Consider the following 17,953-nt stretch of genomic DNA (forward strand, 5'->3'; position numbering starts at 1 on the left):
TTGACAGAAAATCATATAATTTTACGTGAAAGAAATGTTACATGAAACGAAGAGGCGGGGTCACAGAGCAGAACAGTGCCGCCAGGGAGAGTCCAGATAAGAGAAGAGAGTGGCGTGATGGAGCCGCGGGGGGGGGGATAAATAATATCACAGAGGGTACGAACATGACGAGCGTGATGAGGCGATGGTTTGATAGAGTTAGTATGTGAAGGAAACCGAGGAATGCCAATGAGGAGGTGCTGGGGATGTGACGAATGGTTGCTCTAGCCATATTGATGATACTATTAGGACTGCTTTGGACTCTCTTCTGGCTTAAATACAATGGCCTTATTCAGTGTTGGATTGTATACTCAAAGGACGCAACTGGCAGCAAATAAGTGATGGAAAAGTTCAAATCTTTTAATAGCGGTAGTTTTATTTCTTCTTGCAAAATTATCTAGTTACTCATATGTATTTTTTTATGTAAGAGGACCATTAGCCAAGGGTGATACAAATAATGAGTGCCAGTTCCCAAAGTGAAGTCACATACGATAATCAAATATTGGAGGAAAAGTGTCTTGAAACCTCCCTCTTGAAAGAGTACAAGTCACAGGAAGATGGAAATATAGAAGCAAGCAGGGAGCTCCAGACATGTACTGGTAAACTCTGTCATTCTGTCATCACCATCCAAAAAGTTAATGGTGGAGCGAATCAAACATTAGTTATTTTATTTGACAATCACAGAATCTGCTACTACCAAGATGCAGCTTTGCCCTTTGTGATTGTATAAGGATGGCTTAACGAAATAGCGTCAAGCAGATGAATCCCAAGCCTTAGGAAACATTAAGCTGCCTACAGGGTCGGGTATAGGAAGATTATGGTGTTATTATGACACGACGTGTGTGTGTGTGTGTGTGTGTGTGTGTGTGTGTGTGTGTGTGTGTGTGTGTGTGTGTGTGTGTGTGTGTGTGTGTGTGTGTGTGTGTGTGTGTGTGTGTGTGTGTGTGTGTGTGTGTGTGTGTGTGTGTGTGCGTGCGCGCGTTTGCACATGTCGGGTGTCATGTTTTGGGGAGAGTGAGCTGTTGGAAGAAAGACTGTTGTTGTTGTTGTTGATGTAGTTTTTGTTGTCGTTGTTGTTGTTGTTGTTGTTGTTGTTGTTGTTGTTGTTGTTGTTGTTGTTGTTGTTGTTGTTGTTGTTGCTGCTGCTGCTGCTGCTGCTGCTGCTGCTGCTGTCGGTAGAGGTAGTGGTGGTGTTGATGATAGTGGTTGTCTTCAATTGTTTTGTTTATTGTGTTTCTTGTGTGTCCTTAAAAAGACGCCTAAAAACAGGTGAATATGGAAAGGGAACATTTTTCATTTCCCCACAAAGCAAGAAAAAATATAAAAAAAGTAGTTTCATTCTTTTTACTTTTAAATTCCTGGTATGTTGTATTTTCTCTTTACTTTCATTTCCTTTCATTCTTTATATTTTCCCTATTTTTTTTAACCGTGTGGTACTTTTCTTCCCTTATTTATTTATTTATTTATTTATTTTTTACCCTGCCTCTCTCTGAACTGCACCTTGCTTTCCTCGCCTGTACGGGAATGGCTAGGCTGTTTAAGATTTTATTGTTGTCATTAGCGAAATTTTTTTTGACACTGCTGCTGTTATTGCTGCCGCCAGCACTATAACTCCCTTGACTACTGCTGCCGCTATATTACCACTGCTGCTGCTGCTGCTGCTGTTACTGCTACTGCTGTTGTTGCTGTTGTTACTACTACTACTACTACTACTACTACTACTACTACTACTACTACTACTACTACTACTACTACTACTACGTCTACTACTACTACTACGTATACTACTGTAATAAGTTAATTTCAGTACGCTCCAACACGAACTCGCACGTATTCTACTTAAATCTCTAAACAAGGATAATGTTATTTTTTCGTTATTTTTTTTCTTTTGTGGGTATTCCTTTATCAGTAGTATTTTTTTTTTTGCTTCAGTAGCTTTTTTTTTTTAACCATGCGGTACCATTTTTGTTTCCTTTTTTTTTCGTTTTGCTCCACGGGAGTTTTTTTTTTTTTATTTCCCAGTAGGTTTCTGGATCCCAGTTGCTTTTCTTGTGCCGCGGTATTTTTTCCCCAATGTCATGCTTTTGTTCCCCAGTAGCTTTGCTGTTTTGCTTTGTAGATATTTTTTGGCTGTCCAGAAGCTTTTTTTTTTTTTTCGGTAGATTCTGGTTTTTCTGCATTTATTTTTTTCTTTAGATTTTTTTTTGTTTCTCTGTTGACATTTTTTTCTCAGTAGTTTATCTTTTTTTGTTTTTTTTGTTTTTTCCTTTTCCTCTTTTTTTCTTTTTCTTTTTATATACATTTTTGCTGTAGTAGCTTCATTTTTCTAAATCCTTTTTCTAATATATATATTTTTTTTTCTAGTGGCCTTACATGTTCCCCGGTAGCCTTTATATTCAGGGACGCTTTGCTTTCGCCAGTGATGGGAAGGCGGCTCTCGGCACATCACGGCCTTGTGTATTATTAACTTCACCCCCCTCCATCCTTTTTTTTTTTTTTCCGGTGAACGCGTGTGGGAATTAATAACATAGCGGGCCAAATCAATATCGGTCTTTTTTTAATATATATATTTTTTTACTTTGATGTTTTGTAATGGTGTTCGCCGCTCTGGTTCTGCACGCGGCGGATGGAGATGAGGGAATATTCTGCGCTGGGCTATGGGTTTCATGAGTATGGTTAGGTTAATATTGCACGTGTGTATGTATGTGTGTGTATATGTATGTATGTATGTATGTATGTATGATATTTAGTCATCTATCTGCTCATCCATCCGTCCATTCATTAGTCAGAAGTCTTTTCAAATATTTTTTTTCACGTATATGATATGAGTCTTTATGTCTCTAAATGATGCAAGCTAATTACTGTGCTAGGACACTTTCTATTTTTCATTCATCCTATCTTACTTATTTATTTATTTATTTTCTTTTTTTCTTCATTAATTATCTCCGACTTTCTTTAGGAATATGACACTTTTTTTTTTTTTATCTAATTCGCTTGGTTTAGCCTAATTTAATTTTGCTTAATTTATCGTTGTATGCATTAAATGATTCGTTTCAGAGAGAGAGAGAGAGAGAGAGAGAGAGAGAGAGAGAGAGAGAGAGAGAGAGAGAGAGAGAGAGAGAGAGAGAGAGAGAGAGAGAGAGAAATTTGAAGACGCGGTATACGGAGGCTCGTGTTTTTTCTTGCCATTCCCCAAAAGGTGAGTGTTCGCATCAGTATTCACATGTGTGTTCCCCGCGGTGCACGGCTGTGAGGGAAAGGCAAGGAACGCCGCCTCCATTCAATGTAGGGAAACCACCGGCCCACCGACCCGCCCTGCCTTGACTTACTGCACACACACACACACACACACACACACACACACACACACACACACACACACACACACACACACACACACACACGACCAAATGTAAAAGGGTATATGAATAGATAAAAGAGATTAGGAAACAGTCCCCCAAATTGCAAAAGAGAAGAAAATACACGTTTTGCTTGTGATTGTTCGAGTGTAAAGCATAGATATCAAAACATGATATAAGACAAAATAAATTAAATAAATAAATATGCTTATGAATAAATGGCTGCAATAGCTGAATTAATGAAAAAAAAAAAATGTAATAGAGAAATAAGACACAGCATGAAAATTTTGATCAGATCTCGGCTAAATATTCTGTCTCCATCATTATCTATCTTGTCTCCTTGCTGGCATTGGGCTCACACACATTTCACCTCTACCAAAGAAGATTAAGCGCTGTAATCCTTCATACTACGCACCGTCATATCTGTTTGCACTTCCATCTATCCATTTATTGTGTGCCTTGTCCATTGCTCCATCTGAACAGCCGAGTTTCCACCTCTTCCTCGCCCTGTCTTCATCTGTTCCTTCCTGTACTTATGATTTCCCACCTTCATAAAGCTTTTGATGGTGCACTTAACTTCCTCAACTTATATAGCACCTAAACTTTCCCCTCCTTTCATCATCTGCCCTTTTTTCCACCCATTTCCAAACACCTCTTCCCTTTCATCTCATCCTCATCCCTTCTCTCTCTCTCTCTCTCTCTCTCTCTCTCTCTCTCTCTCTCTCTCTCTCTCTCTCTCTCTCTCTCTCTCTCTCTCTCTCTCTCTCTTTCTCTTTCATCTCTCCGTGTCACATCATCATGTACCAGTGCTTTTCTCCCTTCTACAGTCTTTTCCTTGCTTACCATTATGAATTCTTTCAGATATGTAAAGGAGTAGAATACCGAAATATGAAACTAGGGTGTTAAAGAAGGCAGGGGCGTTAGAGGACTAGATGGAGAGAAATTTTAGTTGGGTGACCAGGGACAGACGGGCAGCGAATAGAGATGTGCGAAGATTGGGAGGCACCTTTGCCCTACAGCGAAATGTTTTAAATTGATGATGATGATGATGATGATGATGATGATGATGATGATGATGATGATGATGATGATGATGAGGAGGAGGAGGAGGAGGAGGAGGAGGAGGAGGAGGAGGAGGAGGAGGAGGAGGAGGAGGAGGAGGGTGACAATTGAGTCTTGCAAGGGGAAGTCCATAGGCTTCCTTTCTTAATTAACTGGGTCTTGTCTCTCGCCCTTTAGTTACTACTGTAGAAAGAAGTTTTCAGTCTACCAGTATCCATCTTTAGGCGAGGGAACGTAGCGTGGCATCTTCCTCCCCATCCCTCTCTTTCCTATGTAAATACCACTTTCCATTCTCAAATCCAGTGACACGTTGATACATTCCAAGTAGATCTTAAGTAGGATTCGTTTCTCTTATATTTTTTTTAAGCTTTATCTACAGTCTCATATTGCTACAGACGTTCTGAAGATTAGTTATGAATTCTCCTATCATGAAACTTTCCAACTTTCCAAACACCTTCCATCGGGTTTCTCTCTATCTCTTCCTTTATTATTTATTATAAGGGTCCTTTCCCGTCATATTATATTAATGGCATGGCTGATTGCCAAATATTCTTTTAATATGCCTATCAACAGGTACGTTTTGCACGTCTGCCCTATAACCGCTTTCTTCTATTTGTGTTATTCATTTGTCACCATTTGTCGCACTGAAGGGCATTCTTATATATATATATATATATATATATATATATATATATATATATATATATATATATATATATATATATATATATATATATATATATATATATATATATATATATATATATATACGCGAATTACGCTCCTCTGCATCTTTTAAATGACAACCTTTTAATTCGTTGACAGTTGATGACTATGACGCCTTTTATTTTATTTTAGTAATCGAGCGACGATTTTACTGATCAAAAACATACACCTGCATTCACTAAAACTTTTGAATTATACTCGACTACTAATTTTGCTCTTACTGTTTTTTTTTTTAAATTCTACTCTTAACTTCCACCACATCATTTAAATAAGCGCTACAAGAAGTCATAGAAGTGAAAGAGTTGGACAGTTGCTGCATACAGGCCAGCCGTGACTATTCTATCGTCTCCCATCGTGAGGGAGAGAGAGCATGGCTGCCTGATGGACGCCTGTGCCTCTAGACTCAAGTGTTTCCCTTCAGGACCAAGACCACAACCCATCACTTCATCCCACCATCTCCATTACACCCAACATTGGACTGTCTCCCTCTAAGAATCTTAATTGGAGTTTCTATATCTCAACCCTTTGCCAATTTAGCTTCAATTAAATTCGTCATTTTGTATCGTGTTTCTCATTTCTGTTTCCCTCAGCAGGTGATGACTGCTGGGGCCTCGTCCACCCTGGCACGGGGAGCGTCCCTCACGCGTGCCGGGGCTACACACAAACTGCCTGCTCCTTCTCAATAAGGTAAAGTCAAAGGCTATATGTTCCATCAGTTTAACTCCCGTGCATGGTTGTCTTCAGTATCTCATAATACCCTCCAGTATTGCTTATCTTGTCATCTCCTTTTGCTATTTTCACGGTTATTGGTTTTCTGGATTGTGTGCGTGTCTCCTCACCATCCTGACAGCGAAAGGCTTTCTTCTCTCACTCTTACTGATGCAAGATTTATCCAGAACCTTCACTCTTCCATTCCATTCACTGATAAACTGTGAAAGAGTTTGCGTTTCGCTGATTTTTTTTTCGCTTTTCTATGACTTGGACTCTTGCAAGGAGCATCAAGAGACAGGAAGCAAATTGGTTTTGCCATTTTTGTAGCTCGCCTGTCTTCTTCTCTGGTCGAGGACGAAATTCAGTGCACAGGTTTCCAGAATTTCTTGCGTATCCCTTGGCCAGTCTCCTTTTGATATAAGAGAAAAATCCATGTTTACGACGACATGTTGCTTGAATTACCATTTCTTGCATCATGCATTCCGGCTCCCCGTCCACTCAAGCTTTAAAAAAGAACGAGAAAGAGAAAAAAAAAACATTCCGTGCCTGATGGGTTGGAAAATTACGTCCGTGACCCAGCGTTGCCTGGCTGCAGTTGCTACACAGCAGGATTGTGACACTGCACGGTGACGCGATGCCGCCATGCCGCTGCTGACGTCTGACCCGTCACGTTAATCCCCCTCGAGGCCAGGACAGGTGACACAGCCATCCCAGCGATGAATCCACCTGTCTGGCACTAAACGTTTAAGCAAACACCTGGTGAGGGCATGTAAGGTCGCCTGAGAAGAGGAGTAACGCAGCGTTTTAATGGACCCGTGAATATATCTCCACATCGAGACCGAAGTTAGGGCGAGTATTGATATAAACCCTTTGAGTAAATTTTTTCACATGAGCATTCCACCAAGAAAATTTTCCTCAAAATAACTTGTCCCAGTGACAAATTAGGTTAAGCTACATAATGTTGCGTTTTGAATTGTATAGGCCGAATTTTTTATGGATGAATCTTCGTGAGTGGAATTTATTTGAATATAATTTACGTAGAAACCCTCTAGAGGAATCTAAAGTCGCCAGGGAAGTGGAGTGAGCCTTTGCTGTCCCACAGATGAACAAACCCCATATTGAGGCCAAAGCGGAGATGAGTGTTGCACCAAAGTGCCACTTAACAACGCACTTCACTACCATTATTATTACTCGTATTATTGGAAGTGAACACCTGCTACCATAAAGGGGCTGTTCCCGAGGCATGAAATGTAAGAGCCTGCAGCATTCACCTCCACTGCGCTCACTGTTTTCCTTCAGTGTAAATTCCTTTGATTTGCTGACCGCCTAATAGTGTCAGGTTTTGTAAGGAGATTGTCAACCGAACAGAGAACTTGAATGAAAACATAAAACACAGTGGTATTGAGTGCGTCATTCGGCTGACTCCGGATCATGGTTGATTGGCTTTGCACACCTCAGAGTCATGGTATATGCATAAATCCTTCAATTTGTGCGATGAACGATTTCACACTGTTGAAATCATATCCTTTATTAAACACGTTCACCGGCCATCCATACAGCCCTGTGAATATTTTAGTCTCATAAAACAATTATACACGCCTTCACCCGGCCACTGCCTCTACATTACACACGCACAATACACTGGGGTTGAGAGCGTGGCTACTTGCTGCGTGCACCGCCCTCCTTGGTGGTACAAGAAGCTAGTGATTTGCTACGGCACACTAGGGAGGGAGAGATTGGGTCGAGGCTTCGTATCAGAGCCAATCCTTTCCTGTTCCCACCACCACTTCTCCAAAGGGAAATAAATAAAAGGTCGCCATGTTTGTCTAGGTCATGGGGCGGTTCTGCAGGCGTGGTGTTGATGGTGGTGGTGAGCCAGGAAGGAACATAAGATAAAAGTTGTGGATGTGTAAAAAAGAGAAGATTTTATATGCATGGTTGTTTTGTCAAATGAATCACGTATGAGTTAGTCTGTGTGTGGCTCTTGTCAACTGGGGCAGCTTTCTTTGAATGGTGGTGGTGGTGGTGGTGGTGGTAGTAGTAGTAGTAGTAGTAGTAGTAGTAGTAGTAATAGTAGTAGTAGTAGTAGTAGTAGTAGTAGTAGTAGTAATAGTAGTAGTAGTAGTAGTAGTAGTAGTAGTAGTAGTAGTAGTAGTAGTAGTAGTAGTAGTAGTTGTTGTTGTTGTTGTTGTTGTTGTTGTTGTTGTTGTTGTTGTTGTTGTTGTTGTTGTTGTTCGGCTTTTGTCAACTGGGGAGCTTTCTTTGAATAAATAGTAGTAGTAGTAGTAGTAGTAGTAGTAGTAGTAGTTCTATTACTACTACTGGTGGTGGTGGTGGTGGTGGTGGTGGTAGTAGAAATAGAAGTAGTAGTACTGGTAGTGGTAGTAATATTGGTGGTAGCAGTAGTAGTAGTAGTAGTAGTAGTAGGCCGCGCCACACGCCACACACCACCAGGCTTCAGCCAGGGCAGGAAGGGCGGCAGGGTCGGGACGAGGGGGAGGTCGGCCGCGTCTTTATAATAACGAGCATAAATAATTCCCTCAGTTAAAAGTCCCTTCCGCTCCCGTCACTTTTACGCCACCAGATTATAAGCGGGAGGAGGGAAAGGGAAATAACGAAGTATTATGAAGCAAGGTTGTGGAGACAGCACACTGCCACACGCCAGGCTGATTTTATTATTATTAAAGTATTTTATGACTTTACCACGATCGTTGCATAAACCTCCCCCTTTATTACAGCACACACACACACACACACACACACACACACACACACACACACACACACACACACACAATCACGTCACATCACAGTACAGCACGTCAACACAGCAAATCGTTCCCAACAGAACAAAGTACACATACACAAACAGAACAAAAATCCAATATCTAAAAACACTTTTCAAAATTAATAATGATAAAAAAAAAGAAAGAAAAATAGTAGGCACAAAACACTGAAAAAAAATCCATTACCACATTAAAAAATCATCAATTAGTTGACAGCATTCTGCGTTTATGAAGAGAAGGATAAAGGATAAAATTAATGCACGTCCCGTAAACAAGATGAGGAAATATGGAGCAGTCACCCGTTCAATTCACCGGTTTTCCCTCGTGACCCCCTCTGGCGGCGCGATCCATACTTGGGTCGGCATAAATTTTACTTCTATTTTACATCCCGTGACGGATAGATCTCTGGGAGGGAGGGAGGAACGGGAGGGGAGGGGAGAGAGAGGAAGGGTAATGGTGGGTGAGAGAGTGGAATGGAAGGATGGGTAGAAAAAGTTTGGGCGGAGTGGGTGGAGGGATGGGTGTAGATATGAAGGGAGGGAAAATGGCCATGTGAGGGGTGGTGGAGGAAAGGGAGAGATGAGAGTGGGCATAGGAAAGAACATGTAATAACTGAATGGTGAATAGGAAGGTACAAGTAAGAGGAGGAGAAGGAAGGGACAATAACGATAAGGAATGGAGATAGACACAAACACGCCAGAGAGAGAGAGAGAGAGAGAGAGAGAGAGAGAGAGAGAGAGAGAGAGAGAGAGAGAGAGAGAGAGAGAGAGATTAAGATAACGGATGAAAAGATGGACTGAAAGAAAAGAAACGACAACAACATCAACAACAGCAACAACAACAACAATGATAACAATAATAATAATAATAATAATAATAATAATAATAATAATAATAATAGTAATAATAATAATAATAATTGATGAAGGAAAGAAAAGAGAGAAAGTAACTGGAAAGAAAAGAGAAAGAAAATGAAATTAAGAAAAAATGTGAGGGAGAGGAAGAATGAAGTACAGAGAGGAAAGGAAGGAGGAAGGAAGGAAGGAAGTGGGTGGCAGGAGGAAAAAAAGGAGGAAGGAAGGAGAGGTAAAATGGAGGAAAAAATTAAATGGCATCATAAAATAGCGACAGGAGGAGGAGGAGGAAGATAAGGAGGAAGAGAAGGAGAAAGAGGAGGAGGAGGAGGAGGAGGAGGAGGAAATCGAGGAAAAATTGCGAACAAACGAAAGCAAATGAAGTCCCAAAAGAGAAATTGTTGAAGAAGAAAAAAAGAAAAAGAAGAAGCACAAGAAGAAGAAGAAGAAAAAGAAGAAGAAGAAGAAGAAGAAGAAGAAGAAGAAGAAGAAGAAGAAGGAGAAAATGAAAACAATAATACTGATGACGATGGTGAATGAATGATCAAGAAATTAATAAGCCACAGATAAACTGGTAAATAAAAGACTTAGAAAAAAAGAACAGCAACATAAAAGACACAGGAAAAGTTAAAAAAAAAAACGAGAAATAGGAGTAGGAAGAGAAGGAAGGAAGGAAGAAGGAAGGAAAGAAGGAAGGAAGTTTAGGAGGACCACTCACAGCTGCACCTCGTTGATGATAATGCTATGGAAGATGAGGAAGAGGAGGAATAGGAGGAGTAGGAGAAGGACATAAGGAACAAAGAAACTGGAAACGAAGAAAGAAAAGAATATTTGAAAGTAAAATTTTGAAGAAAAGAAAAGTAAAACAAGTAGATAAGACAAGAAGATGGAAGGAGGAGAGAGAGAGAGAGAGAGAGAGAGAGAGAGAGAGAGAGAGAGAGAGAGAGAGAGAGAGAGAGAGAGAGAGAGAGAGAGAGAGGCTTGTTCAAACACGTCCTTCCTTTGATAATTAGGATGTGAAGGAGGAATAACGGAAGGATGAGTAAAGAAGAGAGCACGAGGAGGACGAGGAGAAAAAGGAGGAAGAGGAGGAGGAGGGGGAGGAGGAGATAAAAAGGTGAGGAGGAGGAGGAGGAGGAGGAGGAGGAGGAGGAGGAGGAGGAGGAGGAGGAGGAGGAGGAGGAGGAAGAGAAAAAAAAAAGATGATGATGATGAGGAGGAGGAGGAATGAAGAAGAAGAGAATAATGATTAATAAAATATAAACAAGAAGAGAGAAGATATAGCCAATTAGTATAGATGATGATGATGATGATGATGATAGAGAGAGAGAGAGACGAGAGAGAGAGAGAGAGAGAGAGAGAGAGAGAGAGAGAAGAGAGAGAGAGAGAGAGAGAGAGAGAGAGAGAGAGAGAGAGAGAGAGAGAGAGAGAGAGAGAGAGAGAGAGAGAGAGAGAGAGAGAGAGAGAGAGAGAATGTGTGTGTGTGTGTGTGTGTGTGTGTGTGTGTGTGTCTGAACAAAATTTATGATGGTGAAAGCTGCAAGGAAACGAACGAAGAATAGGAAAAAGTGAAGAGAAAAAAAATCCCTGGTACAGACACTGATGAAGAGGGAGAGAGAGAAGAAAAGCAGGGAGATGAAAGAGAAAGAGAAGAGGAAGAAGAGAGAGAGAAGAGGAGGAGGAGGAGCATCAGGAGGAGTAAGAGGAAATGAATGGATGAATGAAGGATTGAAGGAGTGAATGAACTGACCCACCGCTTGACTTCTTTTTTGATTGGTAAAGAGAAGACGAGAGGAGGAGGAGAGGAAAAAAAAAATGAAGGTTAGAGAGAGAGAGAGAGAGAGAGAGAGAGAGAGAGAGAGAGAGAGAGAGAGAGAGAGAGAGAGAGAGAGAGAGAGAGGATAATGGTGATGATGATGAATAAATAACGGATACGATGACGGCCTAATGAAACAGTGAGATAGGAAAATTACGCAAATGAAGGACATACAGACACACGCACACAGGAAAAGAAAAAGAAAACAAAAGGAAGAAGGAAATAAAGAGAAAAAATAGCTTCGTTAAATTTCATATATATAGAGAGAAAGAAAGTAAACAAGGGATGAATTGAACAAATAAAAAGAGAGAAAAGGATAAATAAAGAGAGACCAGAAATAAAAAAATGCCAGAGATAGATTGATAGATAGATAGATAGATAGATAGATAGATAGATAGATAGAGAGAGAGAGAGAGAGAGAGAGAGAGAGAGAGAGAGAGAGAGAGAGAGAGAGAGAGAGAGAGAGAGAGAGAGAGAGAGAGAGAGAGAGAGAGTAAAAACACATCAATACAGAACTAACAAAAAAACAAAGAGAATACAAGACAGAAAAATACAGGACAGAAGACAGAAAGACAGATAGACAGACAGACAAACATACAGGCAGACAGACAGCCAGACAGACAGACAGACAGCAGTAGTCCTCATCTCCCAAACTTTAAAAACAGAAAGCTTATCTATTAAACAGCTTTATTCACCTTAAAAAAGAAAAAAAAAGAAAAAAAAAAGAAAGAAACTGGGGCGTGTATATAAATCTCACTTATTCAGAAACTCGTAAAGGTGATTGATAGTTCGCTGTTGATGGTGAGAGAAAAAGAGAAAAAAAGTAAAAAAGTTCGATTATTGATGTAGAATTCCACTACTTTTTAACAGATACCGGTGAAAGTTGTTATAGGCTTTAAGGATGTTTTCGTGATTCTAGGGAAAGTTTAATAAAATTTCGGCAACATCAGTGGGGGGGAAAAAAAAACATTCATAAAAACCCGAATAATCATCTCTGTGGCTTCTGAAAATAATCCCTGTGAGAGTCCAAAGTTTCAGAATAATTGCTTTGGTTCGAGTACTCACAGTTGTATGCCGTTGATGAGGGAGCCGAAGAGCCCCATCATGCCCAGGAACTCCACACTGTCGTAGGTCTTCACCACGTACTCCTGCGCCACGTTGCTGATGCCGTACAGGGTGGCGCCACCCAGACACAGCATGTCACCCAGCAGCCGCTCAGCACCTGCAGGCAGACACACCGTAGGACCCAACACACTCATAGTCATGTGCTGGTACGTATATTCATATCTGCGACGTATACATGTGTGAATCTGTACACACACACACACACACACACACACACACACACACACACACACACACACACACACACACACACACACACACACACACACACACACACACACACTAATCGCTGTCTTTTTAAGGCGCCGTTATACCAGCAAACCTTTTCTGTATCTTTTTTTTAGTCAACTTTTTTGAAAATCGACGATTTGTTGAACGCTTCCTGTCACACATAAGCAGCCGCTCGTCTCAACTTTCCCTCCAGTGCAAACAAACAAACGTGGCTCTGAAGCTCAGGCAAGCAGTCTCTGCTCTTAATGATGTGTCTTGTTAATCGTAGACGAGACAGTCTAGCAGAAAAAAAAGAAAATCGATTATGAGCATATACGTATATTGTAGGCTCGTCGCAAAGCGAGAACCTTTTTTGAGGTACACGTCATCTTATGGCCCAAGGTAACTTTGGCTTCGTTTGCTCTCAATCAGAAATTCCTCTGAGATGATTCATTGCGCCCATATAGTATCTAAAGTTTGCATTAAGGAACATTAAAGCATGAATCATGCGAGACACTTTTACTTATTATAAATCCAAAATTAAATTAAATATGTGCATTCAGTTGATTTATTTAATCTATTTTAAAGGGAAAAATATAAAATTTCATCTTTAAAAAATCATGCTTTACTTCCAATATTTATGTTATTTACTATGGATTTTTATTTGACTGGAGGTTAACGATAACTTATCCCATGAGGGAAATGACATCCATCTGACTGATGCAGACGGAGAGACGACGGAACGAACAAAAAAGTACGGAGACTATAGACATCGAAGGGAAGGGAGGTGGTGTGACGGCGCCTTTACTCTCTGCACATCAATATCTCCAGCACCTGCCTGTCACTCCGTCAGTTAGCCAGTCTTCTTGCTCTGCCCCGCTCACAAACCTGTCACCTGCTGCGTGCACTCACCACCCTCTTACACCTGTCTGTTTACCTTACCCATCCTTGTCACACCTGTCCACTTCAGTACACCAGCAGGGCCGTTAATTAATTTGACACACACACACACACACACACACACACACACACACACTGTCATGTTATTGGCCGAGTTTACCTTGAATGGGATCACGTTTTCTTAGTGTCCCCGTGTTCCGGTTACCTGCCATTCAGACATTATCCTTATTATTGTTATAAGTAGTGTAAGGCTTATTTACCCATTTTATATCATGTAGTATTATTCTCTTCATAATTTAAGTTCTCTATATCTTTATATGTATAAGGAAGGGAGTATAATTGAGGTGAAATACGTTGAAAACGAGGGGAGCTTGAGTGGGCAACAACACATTCCAAGGAGGGGAAAAATCAGAACGCCTTGGGTCGTGAAGTAGGGAAGAAGGTGGCGTTTCTCAGGGGAGGATTTTGGTGTGGATTGGTGGTGGAGTGAGTTTGTGGAGGTATTAGTGGTGTAGCGGTATAACCTTGATATCCAGGATCAGGTTAGTGAGTCTTTTGTGGTACCAAGAGCTCTTGTCCGCTGAAATTCGGGTGTTGAGTTATGCCGGTGACGCTGTTGGAAGGGGTCAGAGGTCAAACTGGCAGCCATTTTGTGAGTGGAGGTTGTGGTGTTAACCTTGGAAGTTGGTGTTGTGGTGTACTGGTGATTTTGGGGACGATGTTATGGTGTTATGGGTAATCTTTGGTGATAATGGTAATATTTTGTGAGGTTTGAGGAGGTAAATCTCTTGTGAGGTTTGAGGAGGTGAAATTCGGGAATTATTGTCTGGGGACGCGGAAATGGCGTCCGGGTAAATTCCTGCGGTTGAGGGGAAACATTTCTGTGACTGGTGGAGGTGTAAACGGGTTCTGGTGACGTGGGAAGTGACGAGAACGTCACGTAGTAACGTGTGCTACCTCATGTTGTTTGTGAATTATTATTAGTATTAATATATGTGCTTGTAACATGGAATAATCGTGTTTTCTACCCCCCCCCCAACAACAATCTGGTATTAGAGGTGATTCCAGGTGTGCTGAGTCAAGGTAAAGGTGGAGTAAGAGATAATTCTGACGATTTCGGATAGGTCGGGTAGGCACTCGAAGCCTTTAAAATCCAGACCTTTAAAACTTTCCGGGATCAGTGTAACGTCCACTTTCTTGGAGAGATAACCGGTATCGTACGATCGCAGGTAAGTAGGCGATCGTGACAGAATATGGGGGCCCGTCCGGGATTTTTGAACATTTGTGGGGTGTAACGAGTGTTACATGGTGATTGTTGTTGGGAGGAATTTACCTGTGTGAAATATTTCTTTAAAACTGTGCATTTATTGTGGTGAATATTTGGAGGAATATTTTGTGGAGTGTAGTGATTGTAATCATGGCCGCTAGACGTGTTGAGATGTTCCTTCTGTCGAGAAGTGTGCATGATCTGTACACACTAACCAAGGAGGAATTGTGTTCAGTGGCTGAGAGGTTTCAAGTGGAGTTGAAATCCAAGAAAAAGGAGGAAATGCAGGCGGAGTTGAAAAATGCTCTTGTGGAGAGGAGCTGGTTTGAAAATGATGGTGGTGAAAGTGAGGATAATGATGAGGAGAGTGTAGAGGAAGGTGCTGGGGTCAGTGAGATAAACCTGGGTGCTTTTGGTGGAACAGATGGCCTTTCTAGTAGTGAAAAATTTGAGTTAATGAAACTTCAAATACAGATGCAGAAGGAACAGAAACAGCAAGAGATGGAGTTAAAGAGGGAACAGAAGCAGCAAGAGATGGAGTTAAAGAGGGAGCAAATACAGATGCAAAAGGAGATTGAGATAGAAAAAATTAGAGCAGAAAGTAAAAATAAAGTGAACGGGACCAGGGTAGGAAATGGTGCTCAAGGCAACGGGGATTTAGAGAGAAGGGCCATCAGTATGCCTAACTTTGTGGAAGGGGAGGAAGAAAACTTCTTTTTTCAATTTGAAAAAGCTGCAAAGATGATGGGATGGGATGAAAATGATTGGGCAATAATAGTCCAGTCTAAATTTGAGGGAAGGGCCCGAGCGGTATATGTGAATTTGAGTGAGCAAGAGGCACATGGAGCTGGAGAAGAGGGAGAGGATTAGGGAGATAATTGAAAGGTTCAGTTCTTTGTTCCCTGATGCACCTAGAAAAACGAATGTGGTGGTGCACGATGTGGATGTTGGGGAGGCTGAACCCATCAAACAGCATCCCTACAGAGTTCACCCGCAGAAAAGAGAGATCATGAGAAAAGAAGTAGAGTATATGCTGGAACACGACTTGATTGAGCCCAGTGAGAGCCCATGGAGCTCGCCATGTGTACTGGTGCCCAAGCCTGGTCAAGAGAGTTTCCGTTTCTGTACGGACTATAGGAAGGTTAACATGGTGACAAAACCTGATGCTTACCCTATCCCTAGAGTTGATGACTGTATAGATCATGTGGGAAGTGCCAACTTCATAACAAAAATTGACTTGTTAAAGGGATATTGGCAAGTAGGACTCACTGAGAGGGCAAAAGCCATATCAGCTTTTGCCACCATGGATGGATTATACCAGTACAAAGTTCTTCCGTTTGGGATGAAGAACAGTGGGAGTTCTTTTCAGAGGTTAATGAACAGAGTACTGAAGGGCTTGAAGGGATGTTCTGTGTACATAGATGACATATTGTTGTACACTGAGGGTTGGGAAGAACATGTGCAGCTGCTGGAGGAAGTATTCAGGAGGCTGGATGATGCCAACCTTACTGTCAACTTAGCAAAAAGTAATTTCGTGCAAGCTGACGTGGAGTACTTAGGCTTCAAGGTTGGGAAAGGTGAAGTCAGAACCGTGGAAGCCAAGGTGAAGGACATTGTAAATCTCCCTCCACCCACCAATAGGAAGGAGATACTGAGATTCTTAGGGGCCAGTGGATATTACAGGCGATTTTGTAAGAATTTCTCTGATGTTGCCATGCCCCTGACTAAGTTGCTGAGTAAGAAGTCAAAATTTTGTTGGGATAAGCTTTGTGAGGAAGCTTTTGTGGAGATTAAGAAAATGTTAGTCAGTGCCCCGGTGCTGCGCATGCCTGATTATGAAAAACCATTTGTATTGTACGTGGATGCCAGTCAGAATGGTGTGGGTGGTGTGTTAATGCAAGAACATGAGGGAATGGAGCACCCCATAGGCTATTATTCTAAGAAGTTGTTACCATATCAAAGGGCTTACAGCACTATTGAGAAAGAGGCTTTGGGCCTAGTGCTGAGTTTGAGTCATTTTGAAGTGTACGTCAAAGGGACGGGACGGCCTGTGCAGGTCTTCACCGACCACAATCCGCTCATTTTCTTGCATAAAATGAAAAACTCCAATCAGAGGCTGATGAGGTGGTGCCTGGTCTTACAGGACTATAACTTAGAGATTCACCATGTGAAAGGCAGTGAGAATATTATTGCTGATGCCTTGTCCCGTGCACCACCTAGTCGTGAGGCATCCTAATCAGGTGCCTCACGCCTCTTTTGGGAAGGGGATGTCATGTTATTGGCCGAGTTTACCTTGAATGGGATCACGTTTTCTTAGTGTCCCCGTGTTCCGGTTACCTGCCATTCAGACATTATCCTTATTATTGTTATAAGTAGTGTAAGGCTTATTTACCCATTTTATATCATGTAGTATTATTCTCTTCATAATTTAAGTTCTCTATATCTTTATATGTATAAGGAAGGGAGTATAATTGAGGTGAAATACGTTGAAAACGAGGGGAGCTTGAGTGGGCAACAACACATTCCAAGGAGGGGAAAAATCAGAACGCCTTGGGTCGTGAAGTAGGGAAGAAGGTGGCGTTTCTCAGGGGAGGATTTTGGTGTGGATTGGTGGTGGAGTGAGTTTGTGGAGGTATTAGTGGTGTAGCGGTATAACCTTGATATCCAGGATCAGGTTAGTGAGTCTTTTGTGGTACCAAGAGCTCTTGTCCGCTGAAATTCGGGTGTTGAGTTATGCCGGTGACGCTGTTGGAAGGGGTCAGAGGTCAAACTGGCAGCCATTTTGTGAGTGGAGGTTGTGGTGTTAACCTTGGAAGTTGGTGTTGTGGTGTACTGGTGATTTTGGGGACGATGTTATGGTGTTATGGGTAATCTTTGGTGATAATGGTAATATTTTGTGAGGTTTGAGGAGGTAAATCTCTTGTGAGGTTTGAGGAGGTGAAATTCGGGAATTATTGTCTGGGGACGCGGAAATGGCGTCCGGGTAAATTCCTGCGGTTGAGGGGAAACATTTCTGTGACTGGTGGAGGTGTAAACGGGTTCTGGTGACGTGGGAAGTGACGAGAACGTCACGTAGTAACGTGTGCTACCTCATGTTG

General features: G+C 41.6%; 1 protein-coding gene and 1 long non-coding RNA gene across 2 annotated transcripts in view; one reads left to right on the forward strand and one right to left on the reverse strand.

The window, feature by feature from the left end:
- The window catches only part of LOC135093330 (uncharacterized), a 142,141-nt gene that overhangs the window by 58,293 nt on the left and 65,895 nt on the right, over positions 1-17,953 (forward strand). Inside the window, exon 2 of the long non-coding RNA XR_010263309.1 lies at positions 5,777-5,873. This is a non-coding gene — a long non-coding RNA (uncharacterized LOC135093330). The remainder of the gene's footprint in view (positions 1-5,776; positions 5,874-17,953) is intronic.
- LOC135093327 (solute carrier family 35 member F1-like) overlaps positions 1-17,953 on the reverse strand; it is an 85,771-nt gene that overhangs the window by 16,665 nt on the left and 51,153 nt on the right. Inside the window, 1 exon segment of the mRNA XM_063992508.1 lies at positions 12,419-12,575. Coding sequence (XP_063848578.1) covers positions 12,419-12,575 — 157 coding nt within the window.

The sequence above is a fragment of the Scylla paramamosain genome, chromosome 3 (genome assembly GCF_035594125.1).
Source record: "Scylla paramamosain isolate STU-SP2022 chromosome 3, ASM3559412v1, whole genome shotgun sequence".
Taxonomy (NCBI): domain Eukaryota; kingdom Metazoa; phylum Arthropoda; class Malacostraca; order Decapoda; family Portunidae; genus Scylla; species Scylla paramamosain.